At 41.6% G+C, this 18,343-nt stretch overlaps 1 protein-coding gene across 4 annotated transcripts in view; it reads right to left on the reverse strand.

The window, feature by feature from the left end:
• Positions 1-18,343, reverse strand: part of ACSL5 (acyl-CoA synthetase long chain family member 5) — a 78,155-nt gene that overhangs the window by 16,287 nt on the left and 43,525 nt on the right. For all 4 annotated transcript variants that reach the window (XM_031652586.1, XM_031652588.1, XM_021944072.2 and 1 more), the window contains 9 exons: positions 16,922-17,106; positions 13,289-13,397; positions 7,310-7,374; positions 7,077-7,178; positions 3,382-3,481; positions 2,212-2,390; positions 1,402-1,434; positions 1,262-1,313; positions 369-442 (listed from right to left, as the gene is read on the reverse strand). In XM_031652586.1, coding sequence (XP_031508446.1) covers positions 369-442; positions 1,262-1,313; positions 1,402-1,434; positions 2,212-2,390; positions 3,382-3,481; positions 7,077-7,178; positions 7,310-7,374; positions 13,289-13,397; positions 16,922-17,077 — 870 coding nt within the window. In that variant the 5' untranslated portion in view covers positions 17,078-17,106. The remainder of the gene's footprint in view (positions 1-368; positions 443-1,261; positions 1,314-1,401; positions 1,435-2,211; positions 2,391-3,381; positions 3,482-7,076; positions 7,179-7,309; positions 7,375-13,288; positions 13,398-16,921; positions 17,107-18,343) is intronic.

The following is an 18,343-nucleotide window of genomic DNA, read 5'->3' on the forward strand; positions in this document are numbered from 1 at the left end:
ATGTAGGCCAGGGAAGCAAGAGAAGGCAACATGAGATTCATGGCAACTTTCATCTCCAATGGAGTTTTTAAAACTACCTCCTCCCAGGACTACCACAGACAGCTGTATAGGTGGTACACTGTGTAGATCTGAGATGCCTTGAACTGCATATAGTGTAGAAATTTACAGTGATCCTAAAAGACCAAGGCTTGAAAATGTACAGTCCTGTAGACAAAGAACACACTGGTGTTTGTCCACACTCAGGCCTTTAACGTGTGTGTGTGTGTGTGTGTGTGTGTGTGTGTGTCTGCCTGCTCTAACTTCAAAAATAAAAATCTTATGACAGATTCACATTTTAATGAGAGCCTCTTTTTCAATTGACCACTGACCTCCACACATCTGAGAAAGGCAGAAGCATTTGAAACAATATTTTGATGGGTTATCATGGCTCCTTTGGGGTCACCTGTAGGAAATAAGAGGTGGAGAGAAAGATACTTTATGTAACTAATAGGTAGCCTTTGGCCTTGAAAGAAACTAGATTCAATTGGTTTTATTCCAGAAGGCCAAGAGCATTTCCTGTCACTGTGTCTTTTTGTGGATGGTATATGCCTCTGTTTAGAATAATGAATTCCCCCGGAGATTCTACTGCTGAATGCATCATTGGCCTTCTACTACTACACGGAGCACAGCCGTGATTTCAGATAGATGCACAGCTGCAAAGAAAAATTCAAGTTAACCCTCCTTCTCCCTCCACTCCACATCTTGTGCTATTTATATGTTTGGAATTCCAGATCTACCAATATTATCTAGTAATATGGTTATAAACACTATAAACTGGGCATACTAGAATGAATATAACTGTAGACCATGATGGACCACATTAAAAACTATTAAGCATTCTAACAGATGGGTGGATGTAGGGTGGGGTTGAAGCCCTCTATGGAAAACTATCACTGAGTTATCTTGATTGAATGAAACCATCCCAGTGGTGTCAAATCAAGAGAGTGGTGGGTTGGTGGGGGCAGAGGAAAGGACTTTATGATGTCATCTTTAAGACCCCTGAAATCTATTGAATGTAAACAGCTCCCAGTATACTAAATGAAGTTTATTTACTTATGTTTATATTTTTCCATTTGGGAATTCACACTTAGAAGCCTTAGGCTGTGAGCCCCTAAGGATAGGGCTCATTAGACGGAATATTTACCAGCCTACCAGAGGCCAAGAATTGAAATCATGTTCTTGGCTGAACAGGGGTCTAAGGTTCAGCTTCATGGGCACTGACCTGTGGTCCCACTGGTGAAGCAGATGATGCTAAGGTCTTCTGGGCTAGGAGGCTGGAGGAGGAAGCACAAGGGCTTATTCTACCATGAACTTTGAGAGTTGACAATGGCAAGGCTCAAATTCAGGCAGAAGAAAACTTACCACAGGTTTTCTGAAGTGCTCTTTGCCTAGGTTCTATATGAACAGAAAACCAAGAAAGAAAGACATCAGTTGAGATGGACAGACTGTGATAAATGTGGCCCTCTCCCTCCCTTTCCCATGAGAACATCTCTATGGGAATATAAGCAAAATTCCAACCTGGATTAGGACCAGAAGCCAACATTCAGGAACAATGGAAGTCCCAGGGAAGAGCATAAGATTTCTCTAGAAAATCATCTACCTACAGAGGGTAGATTGCATGTTCAAACTTCCCATTGTACTCTTAAGTTTCGATCATCTAGCGCCATAACTAAATCTTTTTTGAAAGAAAGGAATAGCTAACATTTTCAGAGCTTATTACATACACATCACTGTCCTGAGAAATTTACATATATGAATTAATCTAACTCTTTACAAGACCTCTGTGAGGTAGGGATTATTTTTATCACCATTTCATGGACCGAGGAAAGAGAGATGAGATTGCCCAAGGTTGCCTAACAGATGTGGAGCTGGCATGTGAACCCAAGCAGCCCGGCTCCAGGAGCCACCTCCTTTAACTATTACTGAACTCCTATTTATATATTATCCACTTAGAAGTCCATGCAGCCGGCCACAGAACTTTGTCCTCTCCTGGCATGAGTTTCAAAGTTGTCTTGTGGAAATTATTCTCAGAGCTTCACATCATGAGTCTAATTTACTCCTCACATGCCACCCCTGGAGAACAAGAACCCTGTCCTCTTGTGAAGGTATCTTGCAAGTTGCCTAAGGTGTTGGACCAGCATTGGAGCCGCAAGATAAATTTCAGATCCATACCTCAGCATCATATAGGGATAAGATCTCAATTCCACTCTTCTCCCCTCTTTGCTTCAGGTCATCATCAAAGGGGTCCATAAGGATGACCACCTTCAGGCTCGGTGTGAAGCCTTTCTCTACATTCTCTATCAGCACCGATGCCTTTTGGGGTGTGTCACAGATCACCATGGCAATATCAGCTGAAAGCCAAAATAGAACCAGAGATCACTCCCCCTCTCTGCTAAGTACCTGATTGCCTTGCAAGAAGGAAGAGGTTTGAAAAGTTTTCAAAGCTGACAGGTGTCGAGAGGAGATTACACCTGCAAATCAGATTTATAATGTACAACCTGAAATACTCCATTGATGATAAATGAACTTAACTGAAACAGAAACACGTCATGTTCTTGAACTATGACAGCTGATTTTACAGTTTCTAGAGGAACCACAAAATTCCTTCTGTTTAAGAATTCATTCAGATAACCTGAACAGGTTACTGAGGTGTGGTTCTATCAATGTGTTTTATTTTGAGGAGGATAGTAGGGAATACAGGAAACAGGAGGGGAGAAATAGGATTTTTAGCTGACAAGTATTTTACAATTCTAAATTTTAGCATTTGTTTTGATATATGTTTACATAAAGCTTCAAATGATGTTTACTGTGCAAATGGACCTACTCACTTAATCTACTAGTCCCATGACAGAAGATAACATGTTGGATATGTGAAAGCGCTGTGACTTGCCCATCAAATTTGGACTTGTTTCTCTAGCAATGACAATTATTTTCTGCAGACTCACCATGGACATTGGTACATGCTGGTTAACTGTACTGACTTGGATTTACAAAGGTAGGAAATTAAATCTATAGCTTTACTGTGATTTTGTCAATTAAGCTCATTGTCTGGGCTTTTAACTAGTGTGTTCAGAGTAAGTAGTCTTGTCTCTATATCATCATACCATGTCACCTTGAAGCATGTCATTGAAACTTCTATCTTTGTGTATCTCTGCTTCATGGGCTTTTTGTAGCTTTCCTGAAAATTATATCCTAAGTACTACAAAACTAGAAAGACTTGAACATTTTCTGACCACAGCATTTCAAGTTTGCTTAAACAAACAAATAAACAAAACAGCAGAAATCGAAGAAATACTCAGCATTGAGGAAGAATCAAGTTGTAATGTAACAGCAAAATTTTACCCTTGTTGACAATATATACGATGGCTTCTGGTCCCAAGGTGTCATATAGAGGTACGGCTACCATGGAGTACGTGTAACAAGCCAATTCAGAGATGATCCACTGTACAGAGAGAAGTTCAAGTAAAGACTGGAGGGCACATTGAAGAGTACTAGTTCAGTCATTCAGCCAACAAATGCTATCTGGTTTTCTGTCTGGTTTTTTTTGCTTTTTTTTTTTTTTTTGAGATAGTGCCTCGCTCTGCTGCCCAGGCTGGAGTGCAGTGGTGTGATCATAGCTCACTGCAGCCTCAACTTTCGAGGATCAAGCGGTTCTCCCACCTCAGCCTCCTGAATAGCTGGAACTATAGGCACACATCACTATGTCCAGCTAATTTTCGTATTTTTTGTAGAGACAGGATTTCACCATGTTTCCCAGTCTGGCATAAAACTCCTAGCTCAACCTATCTGCCTGCCTGGGCCTCCCAAAGTGCTGGGACTACTTATTTGTTGACTTTAATGTAAAAAAAAAAAAAAAAAAAAATCACTTTGGGGCCATAGGGACAGTTGCAAACACTGCTATAAAGTACAATTAAATAAGGGAGATAAGGAAGGCATAGAGACAACTGCAATACAAAGGTAGACCAGAATACAAAGGCAGAGTGTGATAAGTTCCAACCATAAGAGGTATGGAAGGCATTAGGAGCCTTAGGGTGTCAGAGATCACTTTCAACGGGGAGGCAAAGCAATTTGGGACTGCTTGTGGGAAAGAGATGAAAACTGGGCAGGGCTTTAGAGGACTAGTAGGATTTGGTTATGGATGGAGAGGTAGATTAAAAGAAGGAAGTGAATGAACAAAGAATAGTGGTATGGTTTGGCTGCATCCCCATCCAAATCTCATCTTGAATTGTAGTTCCCATAATCCCCACGTGTTTTGGGAGGGACCTGGTGGGAGGTAATTGAATCATGGGGGTGGTTACCCTCATACAGTTCGATATGGTTTAGCTGCATACCCATTCAAATCTCAACTTGAGGCCGGGTGCAGTGGCTCATGCCTGTAATCCCAGCACTTTGGGAGGCTGAGGTGGGCAGATCACGAGGTCAAGAGATTGAGACCATCCTGGCCAACATGGTGAAACCCCGTCTCTACTAAAAATACAAAAATTAGCTGGGTGTGGTGGCATGCACCTGTAATCCCAGCTACTTGGGAGGCTGAGGCAGGAGAATTGCTTGAACCTGGGAGGTGGAGGTTGCAGTGAGCTGAGATGGCACCACTGTACTCCAGCCTGGCGACAGAGTGAGATTCCGTCTCAAAAAAAAAAAAAAAAAAAAGATCTCTACTTGAATTATATCTCCCAGAATTCCCACGTGTTGTGGGAGGGACCCAGGGGGAGGTAATTGAATCATGGGTGCCGGTCTTTCCTGTGCTATGCTCATGATAGTGAATAAGTCTCGTGAGATCTCATGGGTTTATCAGGGGTTTCCACTTTTGCTTCTTCCTCATTTTCTCTTGCTGCTGTGATGTAGGAAGTGCCTTTTGCCTCCTGCCATGATTCTGAGGCCTCCCCAGCCATGTGGAACTGTAAGTCCAATTAAACCTCCTTTTCTTCCCAGTCTTAGCTATGTCTTTATCAGCAGCATAAAAACAGACTAATATATCGTTCTCGTAACAGTGAGTTCTCATGAGATCTGTTTTCATAAGGAGCGTTCCACCCCCTTTGCTCTTATTCTTTTCTTTCCTGCCACCATGTGAAGAAGGACATGTTTGCTTCCCCTTCCACCATGATTGTAAGTTTCTTGAAGCCTCCCCAGCACTGCAGAACTGTGAGTCAATTAAACTCCTTTCCTTTATAAATTACCCAGTCTCAGGTATTTCTTCATAACAGTGTGATAACGAACTAATACAGATAGCATGACATCATTGTGTGGGTACACATTAGCAAGTGTGAAGACTACAGGAAATAAAACTGGAAAGGTAGGTAGGAATCTGCTAGTGATGGGCCTTAAATGTCAATGTAGATGTTATGGACTGAATCCTGTCTCCCTGTCTCTCCTCCTCTGGCCCAACCCAAATTCATGTTGAAACCCTAATCCCCAATGTGACAGTATATGAGATAGGGCTTTTAGAGAAGTAATTAAGGTTAAACGAACTTATAAGGGTGGGGTCCCAATCCCTTCCTTCTATGAAGAAGAAGGGACATGAGGGATACATGTGCACAGAGAAAAGGCTGTGTGAAGACAAAATGAAAAGGTGGCTGTCTACAAGTCAAGGAGAGAGGCCTCAGGAGAAGCTAAACCTGCTGACACTCTGATCTTGGATTCCTAGACTCCAGAACTGTGAGAAAATAAATTTCTGTTGTGTAAGCCACATGGTCTGTGTATTAGATTATGGCAGTCCTAACAGACTATACAGTTGTTCCTTGAATACATGGGTTTGAACTGTGAGGGTCTGCTTGTGCATTTTTTTTTTCAATAAAAGTTACATTGAGTGTGCCTATATTTCCTGCCTCCCTTTCTACTTCCTCTACCTCTTCCACCTCTGCCAGGTCTGAGACAGCAAGATCAACCTCTCTTCTCCCTCCTCCTCAACCTACTCAAGGTAAAGATGACTCAGATGAAAACCTTTATAATGATCCATTTCCACCTAATGAATAATACATACATTTTCCCTTCCTTATCATTTTCATTTCTCTAGCTTACTGCATTGTAAGAAAGCAGTATACAATACATATAACATACAAAAATATGTGTTAGTCAACTGTCTACATTATCAGCAAGGAAGGCTATTAGTAGTTAAGTTTCAGGGGAGTTATCTGTGGATCTTTTTACTGAATAGGCGGTGGTCCTAACCCCCATGTTGTTCAAGGATTAACTGTATCAGATTAGGTGTTAAGTTCCTAAACTAGAGTCAAGGGAACCTTTTTCTACTGAGGCTGACTGTGACAAGAATAGAGTTTGTAGATTCACCTAAAATTATAGGTGAATATTTTTATATTTGTATTAGCATTAGAACTGGGACTTGCAGTTTGTAAACTTGCAATAAGATCCACACAGAACTTAACTCCCCCAAAACTTAACTACTGATGGCTTCTGTTGACTGGAAGCCTTGCTGATAACACAGACAGTTGATTAACACAGATTTTGTATGTTATATGTATCATATGCTGCACTTCTAGGGAGCATTTGAAGCATGAAAAGACTTCCCCAGAGGGATAATGCGCCTAATGACTTAATTGAAACTTGGAGATAAGCTTGATTCTGTCATCTTACCATCAAAATCTGCTTCCAGCTCACTGTGGAAAGACGTCTATAGCCAGACTCAGTAGCAATGAATGGCTGAATTTACTGGTTCAAGTACAAATTGCAAGTTTCAGTTCTAATACTAATACATACTTTCCACAATATCTTCAAGATCTTATTTGGCGGTCCCTCCTAGCTTCCTTATTTTCCTCATGTAACAATCAGACTGACTTCAAATGACGCATGATAAACTGGGAAACAAGAGAAGTCCGAACACCTAGGTGACAGTGCTAGACACTTAACCAGAAATTAAGTAGGTCCTGAGTTGTAACTCTTTCAAGCAGAATAAGCATTAGAAAATTTTAACAATAGCTTTGGTAAAGCATTAACGAGTGTTGGAGTGCTGGATGGGGAATCACATTTGAAGTTTTTAAACTTAACCCTGACTCATTTCCTTTAGTTAGCTTCAACATAGTTACCTCTGGCCTATTCTGAGCAAAGATGCCGACAAATTGGTCCGGTGACGATTTATATCCTTTATGCAAGAGACAGGAACCCAGGTACTCCGCTCTATCAGACACCTACAAAAAAGAGAGATGGGGTGAGAGAGAGAGGGAGAAGAGGTCAAGACTCAAAACTGACCAATACGGTATCCTGTAGTTCAGAATACTATGTTAGAAAGAATCTGTCTAAAACCATGGACTCAACTTACCTGTTTGTAGGATAGCCATCTGTAGGGCTGGTTTGGTTTTCTATATCCCAAGCAGGGCCCATTGTCTAAAAACATATTAAAAGAAAATCAACTCCAGTTGCAAATTCTCTGGACCAAGGAAGTTAAAAGGAGATTAAGAAGGGGCAAGACACAAAGGATAAGTCCAACGAGGATTTGAGCTTCTCTTATATGATCAGGAAATTCAAAGTCAGAAAGCACTGAGTTCTCAAAGATGAAGCGTCCTATAAATTATACTTGAAACATTTAGGAAATGCTACATAAAACAGGAGCGGTTCAGTGTTGAATATGTAACCTGCATGATAATGTAGACATTCAGAGAAAACCATCTATATGGGGTTAGCCCACAAAACGTGACCAAGTAAAAGCCTACAAGTAAACACAAACAGCCTGTATTGAACAATGTCGGACTGAATTTCCCTACAATAAAAACTATGCTCATAAAAATAAAAAAAATAAAATATGAATCATCAATCTCATCACTCAAATACCATTATTAACACTGATATATTATTCTATGGCCCTTTTGCATAGTTTTACAGTTACGTTCATTCCCCATGTATAGAATGAATATAATACTTTGATACCTTGCTTCCTCTCCCAATCTGACATAAGTATTTTCATGTCATTATTTCTTCTCTGTAGTGGTTTCAATGGCCAGTCGATGAAGGGTTCTATTGTAGTTGACTTTATTTCATTGTGGGTATTTAGATTGTTTTCAAGTTTGACACCTTAAATTATGCTAAGTATTTTCAAATTGATCCTTTTAAATTTAGAACATTTCCTTAGAATAGAGCTCCTAAAATGTAATAAGGGAAGGGAATGGGGGCTCAGAACAGTTAGGTTTTTGATACCTAGACCACACTGCTTACTTGAGCAGAAGTGACAATTCACTTTTCTCCTATCATATCAAGTTTTAACATACTCTCATAGACTGCTAAATAGTGTCTTTAAAAACTATCTTCAAGGCCGGGCACGGTGGCCCATGCCTGTAATCCCAGCACTTTGGGAGGCCAAGGCGGGCAGATCACCTGAGGTTGGGAGTTTGAGACCAGCCTGACCAACATGGAAAACGCTGTCTCTACTAAAAATACAAAATTAGCTGGGCGCGGTGGCACATGCCTGTAATCCCAGCTACTGGGAAGGCTGAGGCAGGAGAATTGCTTCAACCTGGGAGGCAGAGGTTGCGATGAGCTGAGATCTCACCGTCGCATTCCAGCCTGGCCAACAAAAGCGAAACTCGGTCTCAAAACAAAACAAAACAAAACAAAACTATTTTCAGGTTTGATAGGTTTGAAAGGTTATTACTGTAGTCTAAGTTTCTTTAACAGCTAGTAAAGTGGCACCTTTTTCCTTGTTAGGTTTTATTTACTCTCATGACTTATTTGTTTATATACTTTGCCCATTTGTATAAGAGTATCTTCTAAGATATCAAGGCTTGTAAAAAACATGGAGACACACACGCAGGTGTGTACATACTCATGCATTTGTCATCAGTATTTTTTCAATTTACACCTTGCATTTGACAATAAAAGAATTAAACTTCTGAACATCTAAACTACTCAGCCTTTCTTTTTTTTTTTTTGAGATGGAGTCTCGCTCTCTCACCCAGGCTGGAGTGCAGTGGCCGGATCTCTGCTCACTGCAAGCTCCGCCTCCCGGGTTTACGCCATTCTCCTGGCTCAGCCTCCCGAGTAGCTGGGACTACAGGTGCTCACCACCTCGCCCGGCTAGTTTTTTGTACTTTTTAGTAGAGACGGGGTTTCACCGTGTTAGCCAGGATGGTCTCGATCTCCTGACCTCGTGATCCGCCCGTCTCGGCCTCCCAAAGTGCTAGGATTACAGGCTTGGGCCACCGCGCCCGGCCAACTACTCAGCCTTTCTTAAAATAAGTTTGGGAACATCCATTTACAAGAATAAATGGCATCTCAGTTTTTAAAGCTAACTCAAGGAAGTAATGGTATTAGGCTGAAGAACACATTAAGTGGCTTAGAAGCCCTCATGTCTAAGCCAGAAGGAGGCCGTTATAAGAAGACAAGTAGAAGGGCAGGAAAATGTATGGAGAGGATCTAGCCAAATTACTAAGAGGAATTCAGGTCTTGCCAAAAGGAAGTATTCGTAAAGAGAGTTACTAGGAATTCGGAGGCAAGTAAGTAAACTTCTAGACTAAGTGATGCAAAAAAAAAAAGAAGGAAAGCAGGAAAGAGAGACCCACTCTGATTAAAGAGATATAAAAATGAATGAGGAGGCTGTGTACAGAAAATGTTAGTACTTTAGCTTCCAATTGAAATAGCTGCATGAAAGCCTAAGAAGTAACATCTCAGACTAACTTTCCCTGAAGCATGGCTTTGTCAGAGTGGAAGTCACTTGCTCCCCCAGGCTGTGTGCCTTGGGTGGTCTACCAATGAGATCATTTGTACTAACATTAATCACTAATGATAGCTACCATTTATTGAATGCTTACTCCATGCCAAGCACATTAACTCGTCTTCCCAGCTATTATCATTTGCATTGTACTAAGAATTATGAAGGACTGAGACGCTTGGTCAAGCTCACTCAGCAAGTAGTAGAGCTGATGAATGTCTAAGAAAGTATACTGGGGCCTGGGCACAGTGGCTCATGCCTGTAATGCCAGCACTTTGGGAGGCAGAAGTTGGCAGATCACTTGAGCTCAAGAGTTCAAGACCAGCCTGGGCAACATGGCAAAACTCCATCTCTACAAAAAACATAAAACATTAGCCATGGGTGGTGGCATGAGCCTGCAGTCCCAGCTACTTGAGAAACTGAGGTGGAAGGATGGCTTGAGCCCAGGAGGTGGAGGTTGCAGTGAGCTTAGATCGTGCCACTGCACTCCAGCCTGGGCAACAGAGTCAGACGCTGAAAAAAGAAAGACAGAGAGAGAGAGAGAAGGAGGGAAGGAGGGAGGGAGGGAGGAAGGGAGGAAGGGAGGGAGGGAGGGAGGGAGGAAGGGAGGAAGGGAGGGAGGGAGGGAGGGAGGGAGGGAGGGAGGAAGGAAGAAAAGAAAAGAAAAGAAAGAAGGAAGGAAGGAAGGAAGGAAGGAAGGAAGGAAGGAAGGAAGGAAGGAAAGAAAGAAAGAAAGAAAGAAAGAAAGAGAGAGAGAGAGAGAGAGAAAGAAAGAAAGAAAGAGAAAGAAAGGAGAAAGAGAGAGAGAGGAAGGAAGGAAGGAAGGAAGGAAGGAAGGAAGGAAGGAAGGAAGGAAGGAAGGAAGGAAGGAAGGAAGGAAGGAATTATACTGTATCTTATCACTTCTTGATTGATAAAAATGCTAGCAGAGGCTGGTGTCTAAGGAACAAGTCAAATAATTGTCCCAAAGGGGCAACAACTCAGGTCTCATTAAACTCTGTGACTTGATCAGCTTCAACCTACTAGCCAAATGCCTGACCAGGCAACAGCCTAGTGTTTCATTAACTTAGTCAACTCAGACCTGTTTGTTCTAAGCTGTGGCCATCTGCAAACAGCCCATCCATTAACAAATTCTTGGCAAAGTTGTCACTCTATACTAAGTAGAATTCCAACTCTGGTATACAGAATCTCCTGGAAGCTTTGCTAAAAATACAAAGCTTCTTGAGGATTTTTAGGTTTCATTATCTGGAAATTTAATTCAGTGAACCTAAAGTGTAACCAGAAGATATACATTTTAAACAACAGCCCCAGGTGATTCTCAAGATAAACAAACTACTAGCTAAGGCTCATGTATTCAACCCCAGATAGGCCCAGAAGTGTCATTTTTCTTTTTTTATTTTTTTTGAGACACAGTGTCCCTGTGTCACCCAGGCTGAAGTGCAGTGGCACGATCTCGGCTCACTGCAACCTCCACTTCCCAGGTTCAAGCGATTCTCCTGCCTCAGCCTCCCAAGTAGCTGGGATTACAGGCACCACCACTATGCCCGGCTATCATTTTTCTATGTAAGTAGCCACACCAGATTTCTCGTGCCTGCTTCCATGAGAAGCCATTTTAACAGTATTGCTTTAGGATTTAGTATTCAAAAAATCCTAAATTATATATCTCATGTGCCACATATCACATGCTAAATGGCTTGTTTTAGTCACAATAACAACACATCATCAATAAAGAAAACTCCTAAAAACAGAAAATCACTAGAGCTGGGCATAGTGGCCCATTCCTGTAATCCCAGTACTTTGTGAGGCTGGAGTCAGGGAGGGGGTTATCTCTTGAAGTCAGTTTGAGACTAGCTTGGGCAACATAGTGAGACCTTGTCTCTATAAAAAATTAAAAAATTAAAAAATTAACCAGGTGTAGGCCAGGCGTGGTGGTTCACGCCTGTAATCCCAGCACTTTGGGAGATCAAGGCAGGTAGATCACAAGGTCAGGAATTCAGGACCAGCCTGGCCAAGATGGTGAAACCCCATCTCTACTAAAAATACAAAAATCAGCCAGGCACGGTGGCAGGCGCCTGTAATCCCAGCTACTCGGGAGGCTGAGGCAGAGAATTGCTTGAACCTGGGAGGCGGAGGTTGTAGTGAGCCAAGATCGCGCCACAGCACTCCAGCCTGGGCAACAGAGCAAGACTCCGTCTCAAAAAAAAAGAAAAAAGAAAAAAAAAATTTAGCCAGGTGTGGCAGCACATGCCTGTAGTCCTGGCTACTTGAGAAGTTGAGGTGGGAGGATTGCTTGAGTCCCAGAGTTTGAAGTTGTAGTGAGCTATATTCCATCACACCACTGCACTCCAGCCTGGGTGAGAGAGGAAGATCCTGTCTCTGAAAAAAAAAAAAGAAAAAATCCCAAAGGAAATTATACTGTATTAGACATATACTATCTTAAATTGCCAGAGAAGTAAACGAACTGATGTTTGGTTTGTTTTTATTTGTTATTTGCATGGAGTCTATAAATAAATGCTGATTTGGAACCAGATATACTAAGCACAGGCCCCAGGGGAGTCTTCAGATAGATGTTTTCTTGATAATAAATCTTTAATTGTCTGGAGGAGTTGCTACTTTTATAAAACACTTAAGAGCCAACCTAAAATAGAACAACCTAGTCAAACAGACACACTTAGATTTTCCTATCAGCTCTGACATTTTCTAGTTCGACCTTGGTAATGGTCTTGAAACTGTGAGTCTGGGTCCTCATCTTTAAAAATGGCAATGATGGTAACTAATCTCTACGGTTTAGGGAAAATGAAGTAATATATGTACAGTAGTTATTGTATAGTTAACACTTGACAGGAGTTGGTTATGAATATCCTCTTAGTGTTAGTTAACACACAGAAGTCAAGGAACAAATAAAAGTTACATGACCAGAATGTCACCCAAAAGACCAAAGGCACAGAAAGAGCTATAAGCCAGTAGCTTTTAAAAGTAAACATGTGTGTGCCAGGCATTATGTTCAATGATATAAGATATAAATATTAAGGCTTGATGTATTCCAAATGAATGTGTCAAAGCCCATTTGGTAGTCTCTGAAAAAGTCCAAAGAAGTGGTAACTTGGGCCAGTAGGATGGTATCAGAGTCAAGGACAATGTAAGACATCAGGAGTCCTGGACTGCTAGTCCTGGCTCAGATTGTCTATCTGTAAATGCAGGCAATTGCATTAATGAAAGGCATGTTTCTAAACAAATATGAGGTACTAGTGAGTTAAAGACACTGTCCTGTATTATTATCTCCTTGACCCTTTAACAACAGTTTTGGCAGGGACGTTCTTCTTGTGTTGAGAAACAGATTCAGAGAAGCAAAGTGTTTTGCATAAGGTTATGAAGGTGGAAATGGAAGAACCGGGCTTCAAACCTAAGTCTGTCTTACACTGGTTCCAGCACCCATCCTGATATTGTGTTCTAATGCTGCCTCTATTTTGCATGTTGCGATTCTATTTGGATCACTGCATCTAAATAGCTGGGGTTTTAGAAGTGAGACAGAGAAAGAGAGATGTGCCACAGACCCCACTTTGTCTTCTTCAGGCAAGGACAGACCACCAGGCTTACCAGATATAGCGAGTCCTCTTTGGAAAACCTCATACATAGTCGTGGCATCTGAGAAGCGGTGACTTATTAGGTCATTGTTCTTCTGGGAAATACCCTTCCGCGCTCCTCCCTAGGACACAAGACCAAGTTTACGCCAAGTCCAAGTCTCCCCTCACTCTTTCCAAAACCTTTATGAATTGAATTAAAGAGACCATAAATGCTGATTTTGAGGTCACGGGAATGTTCTCTTTGCTAGTCAATTGATTTTTAAAAATCCCCAAATCATAGTATATTTACATTGTAGACATTTTAGAAAATAGGAAAGAGGCTGGGCTCGGTGGCTCACGCCTGTAATCCCAGCACTTTGGGAGGCCGAGGCGGGTGGAGGTCAGGAGTTTGAGACCAGCCTGACCAACAATGTGAAACCCCGTCTCTACTAAAAATACAAAAATTAGCCAGGTGTGGTGGTAGATGCCTGTAGTCCCAGCTACTTGGGAGGCTGAGACAGGAGAATTGCTTGAACTGGGGAGGCAGAGGTTGCAGTGAGGCAAGATCGTGCCACTGCACTCCAGCCTGGGCAACGGAGCTAGACTCCATCTCAGAAAAAAAAAGAGAAAATACAAAACTGTAATAAAGGCTTAAGAAAAGTGGATCTGTAATCCCACCCAGAGATTACCACTGTTATGTTTTTGGTAACCCTCCTGGCATCCATCTGTGTATGCATATGGAGGAGAGATGATATGTATAGTTTTATGTCTTTTTTATAGTATCGAGTTTAAACTTCTACTGAATGTATACTATGTGTTCTAGGTAGTCTGTAAATACTGTAGATGTGAGTTAAGACAAAATAGCTGCCCTTAAGCACCTCATACACTAGGGTTGTTGGAGTATGAGTAGGTCATAAGGAAAAAATGGAAATATAATACCATGATGTACATGCTATAATGAGTTTGGAGGAAATGGATTTGTGGGGGAAATGAAGCAACCAGTGCTGTATTAAGCAGAAAGATTACAGAGAAGAAATGGTATTTCAATACAGACTTCTAAGACAAGTAGGCATTTGGCAAAAAGATATCATTTGGGTAGGGTAAAGGAGAAAAAAGAAAATTCCAGAGTGGAGAAACAGCCTGAGCAAAGGCATGGAGGTAAGAAAACGCAGCACAGAGTTGGGTGGGCAGCTAGAGGACGGTGTATTCAAGAAAAAGGGGTTAGCTGGCTGGGCGCTGTGGCTCATGTCTGTAATTTCAGCACTTTGAGATGCCAAAGTGGGCGGATCATCGGAGGTCAGGAGTTCAAGACTAGCCTGGCCAACATGGTGAAACCCCCTCTATACTAAAAATACAAAAATTAGCCAGGTGTAGTGGCGGGCACCTGTAATCCCAGCTACTCAGGAGGCTGAGGCAGGAGAATTGCTTGAACCTGGGAAGCAGAGGTTGCAGTGAGCCAAGATCCCACCATTTGCACTCCAGCCTGGGGGACAAGAGAAAGAATTCCTCTAAAAAAAAAAAAAAAGAAAAAAAGAAAAAAAAAAAAAAGAAAAAGAAAAAGGGAGTAGCTAAGAATCCATCTAGAAATGTCAGCTGGAGCTACAGGATCAGGGCCCTGGGATGGACCCTGGAGCTACGACAGGCACTCCGGGTGTGGTCCAGTGGTCCAACCCTCATGAAGTTTCATCTAGAGAAGAACAGGCAACAATTAAATAAGCATTCAACAATGTAAATTAGTATCCAAAGTGAGAGCTATAAAAGTACAGGAAAACACACGAGGCTGTAACAAGAGATCTGACTTAGTCTAGGACATCAGGGAAAATTTCCATGGGCTATCACATTAAGACAAAAATAGCATAAATAAAGCTCCTTGTCTAGTGAAGGAAGACAGGGTCTTGCTGTCTGTTTACGTGCCTAGTGTAAGGAAGGAAGAATCCAAGATGTTTCAGACTCTTAACTTTGGCAACTGGGTAAAAAGATATACACTTAACTGAAATAGAATAGGAAAGAAGGTGTGTGTGTGTGTGCATGTGCTTGTGTGTGTGTGTGTGTGAGAGAGAGAGAGAGAGAGAAGGGAGAAAACATGCATAAAGAGACCTGGAGAGCTTAAGTTACTTAAGTATCACTGAGGTCAGAATAGAAAATCAGATTTCAGCGTCACAGACTCAGGCACATTTTCAAGTCATAAAAGAGGAGGTATTTTCTTAGCCGTGAGAATTTAGATGAGGGTTTGGCAGACTATAATCCACACACTGAATCTGGCCTATCACCTGCCTTTATAAGTAAACTTTTATCGGAACACAGTCACGCTCATTTGTTTACATGTTGTCTGGTACTGTACTCTTATTCTACAACAGCAGTCAGTATTGAGTCGATGCAAAAGAGCCCATGTGATCTGCAAATTCTATACCATTTACTGCCTGGCCTTTACAGAATATGTCTGCCAACCCCTGCTGCAGAGGAATCAAGAGATGCTGAGAATAAAACCCTAGTATGAGGAGAGGAAAGAACCCAAGTGACAAAGAAAGACTGTCTTGAAATTAGGAAGAAATCTCATGGAAGGATATCATAAAAGGCAAAAGGAGGAGTTTCAAGAAAGAAGTCTCAAGTCAAACGAGAGGAAAGCTGAAAGAGACGCCATTGAATTTGGAAGTTAGGTTATGAGTGATTGAGAGCACTGTGGAGGAGATGGTAGTGGTAAACAGTCAGATCTCAGTGGGTTGAAGTTCAGAAGAGGAAATCAATATGCAAACTACTCTCAAAGAACTCTGGTGGGAAAGGAAAGGAGTGAGAGGTGGTGGTGGAATGCAGCGGGACAAGAAGATGTCAATGAAGACATTGAACATGCAGAGGTACCCACAGGTGGGAGAGGAGCTGGAGAGTAGAGGTAGCTTGGAGTAAGATTCCCTCTATCTTGGAGAAAGAAGACTGTAAAAAGAACAGAAGAAGTTAGCCTTGTGAAGGAACAGGAATGCTTTTTTTCCTCTGAAGAGGGTAGAAAATGAAAACAGATGAAGATATTCATGGGCGCAGAAGGAAGGAGAAATGAGAACATTGTTGGAACTTTCAATTTGTTCATAGATGTAGGAAGCTGGGGAATTTGCTGAAAGCCAGGGGAGTCAGCCTAGTTCAATTTCTATAGTTTTCAGAAAAATAAATTTAACTCAAAGCTAGAATTTAACTGGAGGAAATGGCTTAATTGTTCTCAGACGCTGGGTATCTCGATGAAAATGTTCTCCTGTCCCCAAAGTTCTGACACTATTATTTAGATCATGGGTTGTCAAATTACTTGTGTAAAGGGCTAGATAGCAAACACTTTAGGCTTTGTGGGACATGCCTCATCTTGCCCATTTTTGTTTTTAACTCATCCCTTAAAAAAGGTAAAAACTGTTCTTTACTTGCCAGATGCACAAAAAAAGATGGATTTTGTTCATGGCTATAGTTTGCCAACTCCAATCTAGATTACTGACATCATACAACAACCTTCCTTATTACAAAAGAAAATGTGCCAGTAATAGAAGTTTAAATTTGTATTTTGCCTGTTGATCAGTAACATGAAAGCTTTCCCATGCCACACCCAATCCCCTTCAAGAGTTATCCCTAGGTTTGGAGTTACAGTTTGAGTTTGATGAAGGTTAACAAACTAAAAGGATGACTGGTAAATTACCTCAATTCCCACAGACTGATTGTTCAGGTCAAGAAGAGGTAAGACGGGTTGAGGTCTGGTGATCAGCCACAGGAAGATGGCAGCTCCAAATGTCAGGATGCAGATCAATGCCGGGGTTGGAAGTGGGGAAAACAAAAAGTTGAAGATAAAAAGCATCTTTGTGAATAGCAGCAGGAAATTCAGACCTTAAAAAAAAAAAAACAGGGGAAAGAAAATTTAGAGGAAACGGCCATATTTTTGTACTCAATAGCTCTATGTTTACAGAAGGACACACACACACACACACACACACACGCCTTCAAACCCTCAAATAGAGTTGTACCTCTCTAGTAGCAGAATTTCCCCCATTGTTTACTTAGCACTGTTGAAAATAATAGAACACATTCTCCACCCCTGCTACTTGACTGTCCTCACACAAAGCAGGAAGGATCAAAGGAAACAAGTTAATCATTTCCCAGACAATTTTGAGAAATGACTGCCCTTTTAATGTTGGTGTACAAAGCCTGGAAGAAGCCAGCCTGCTAGACCCAACAGAACCTGGTGGTCAGAGGACAGTACCTCCTCTGCCCAGGCAGACCACGGGTCAGGAAGGACTCTTCCAGCTGGCTTTCCCCCATATAAACCAAACAGAAGAGATCAGTCGATGTGATGCCACAGGTTTTAGAAATTAACCATTTTGTATGAATGGTATTTCCTGCTGGCTAGATATGTCTTGCTCATTGCTTTATTTTTTGGAGCATCGGAAGGGTTTCCGAGATCAACAGCATTACAGCTTGCTATGCCCAACATTCTCTCCCCCAGGGAGCCCAGAGGAATCATTTTACTATGAGGCAAACGTCAGTCAGGTGCACAGAAACAGTGCTGGAGAATGGGTGACACGTGGCAAGCATTGAAGAGTTAGGTCAAGAAGAGATCTCAAGAAACTAAAAGCAACAAAGGCTTCCCCAACCCAGCCTTTCTTATAGTTTTCAGCCAAGTTCAGCTTCAAACTACTCTAATAGGAGAGACTACTTTCGGGTAGGTCTTAGGAGCATACCCTCATCGAAGCCATCTTTTCCTGGAAAGTTGCTGCCTCACAGCTTTCAAACAGGATTAGGAGAATATAATAGCAGCAAATACATGAGCACTTACTGTATGCCAGGCATAGGGCTGGGCTTTTTGCATGGTTTGTTTAATTTAGGCCAAACAACACTATAAAGTAGTATTTCACAGAAGTGGAAATGAACGCTGTGGGATAAAGTGACTCGTCCAAATTCACCACCCATCATTCCCTATTGCTACTTCTCTATGAACATCTACAAAAAGCCAATTCACTTTTTCTTATAGGTTCTAGTCACAGAATTCAAGGGGATTGAATGTGTCTAGCACCTTACAGGTGACAGCACATGAAGCTCAGAATTTGCATTCTTCAAAGTTTACTGC

The sequence above is a fragment of the Papio anubis genome, chromosome 11, assembly GCF_008728515.1.
Source record: "Papio anubis isolate 15944 chromosome 11, Panubis1.0, whole genome shotgun sequence".
Lineage (NCBI taxonomy): Eukaryota > Metazoa > Chordata > Mammalia > Primates > Cercopithecidae > Papio > Papio anubis.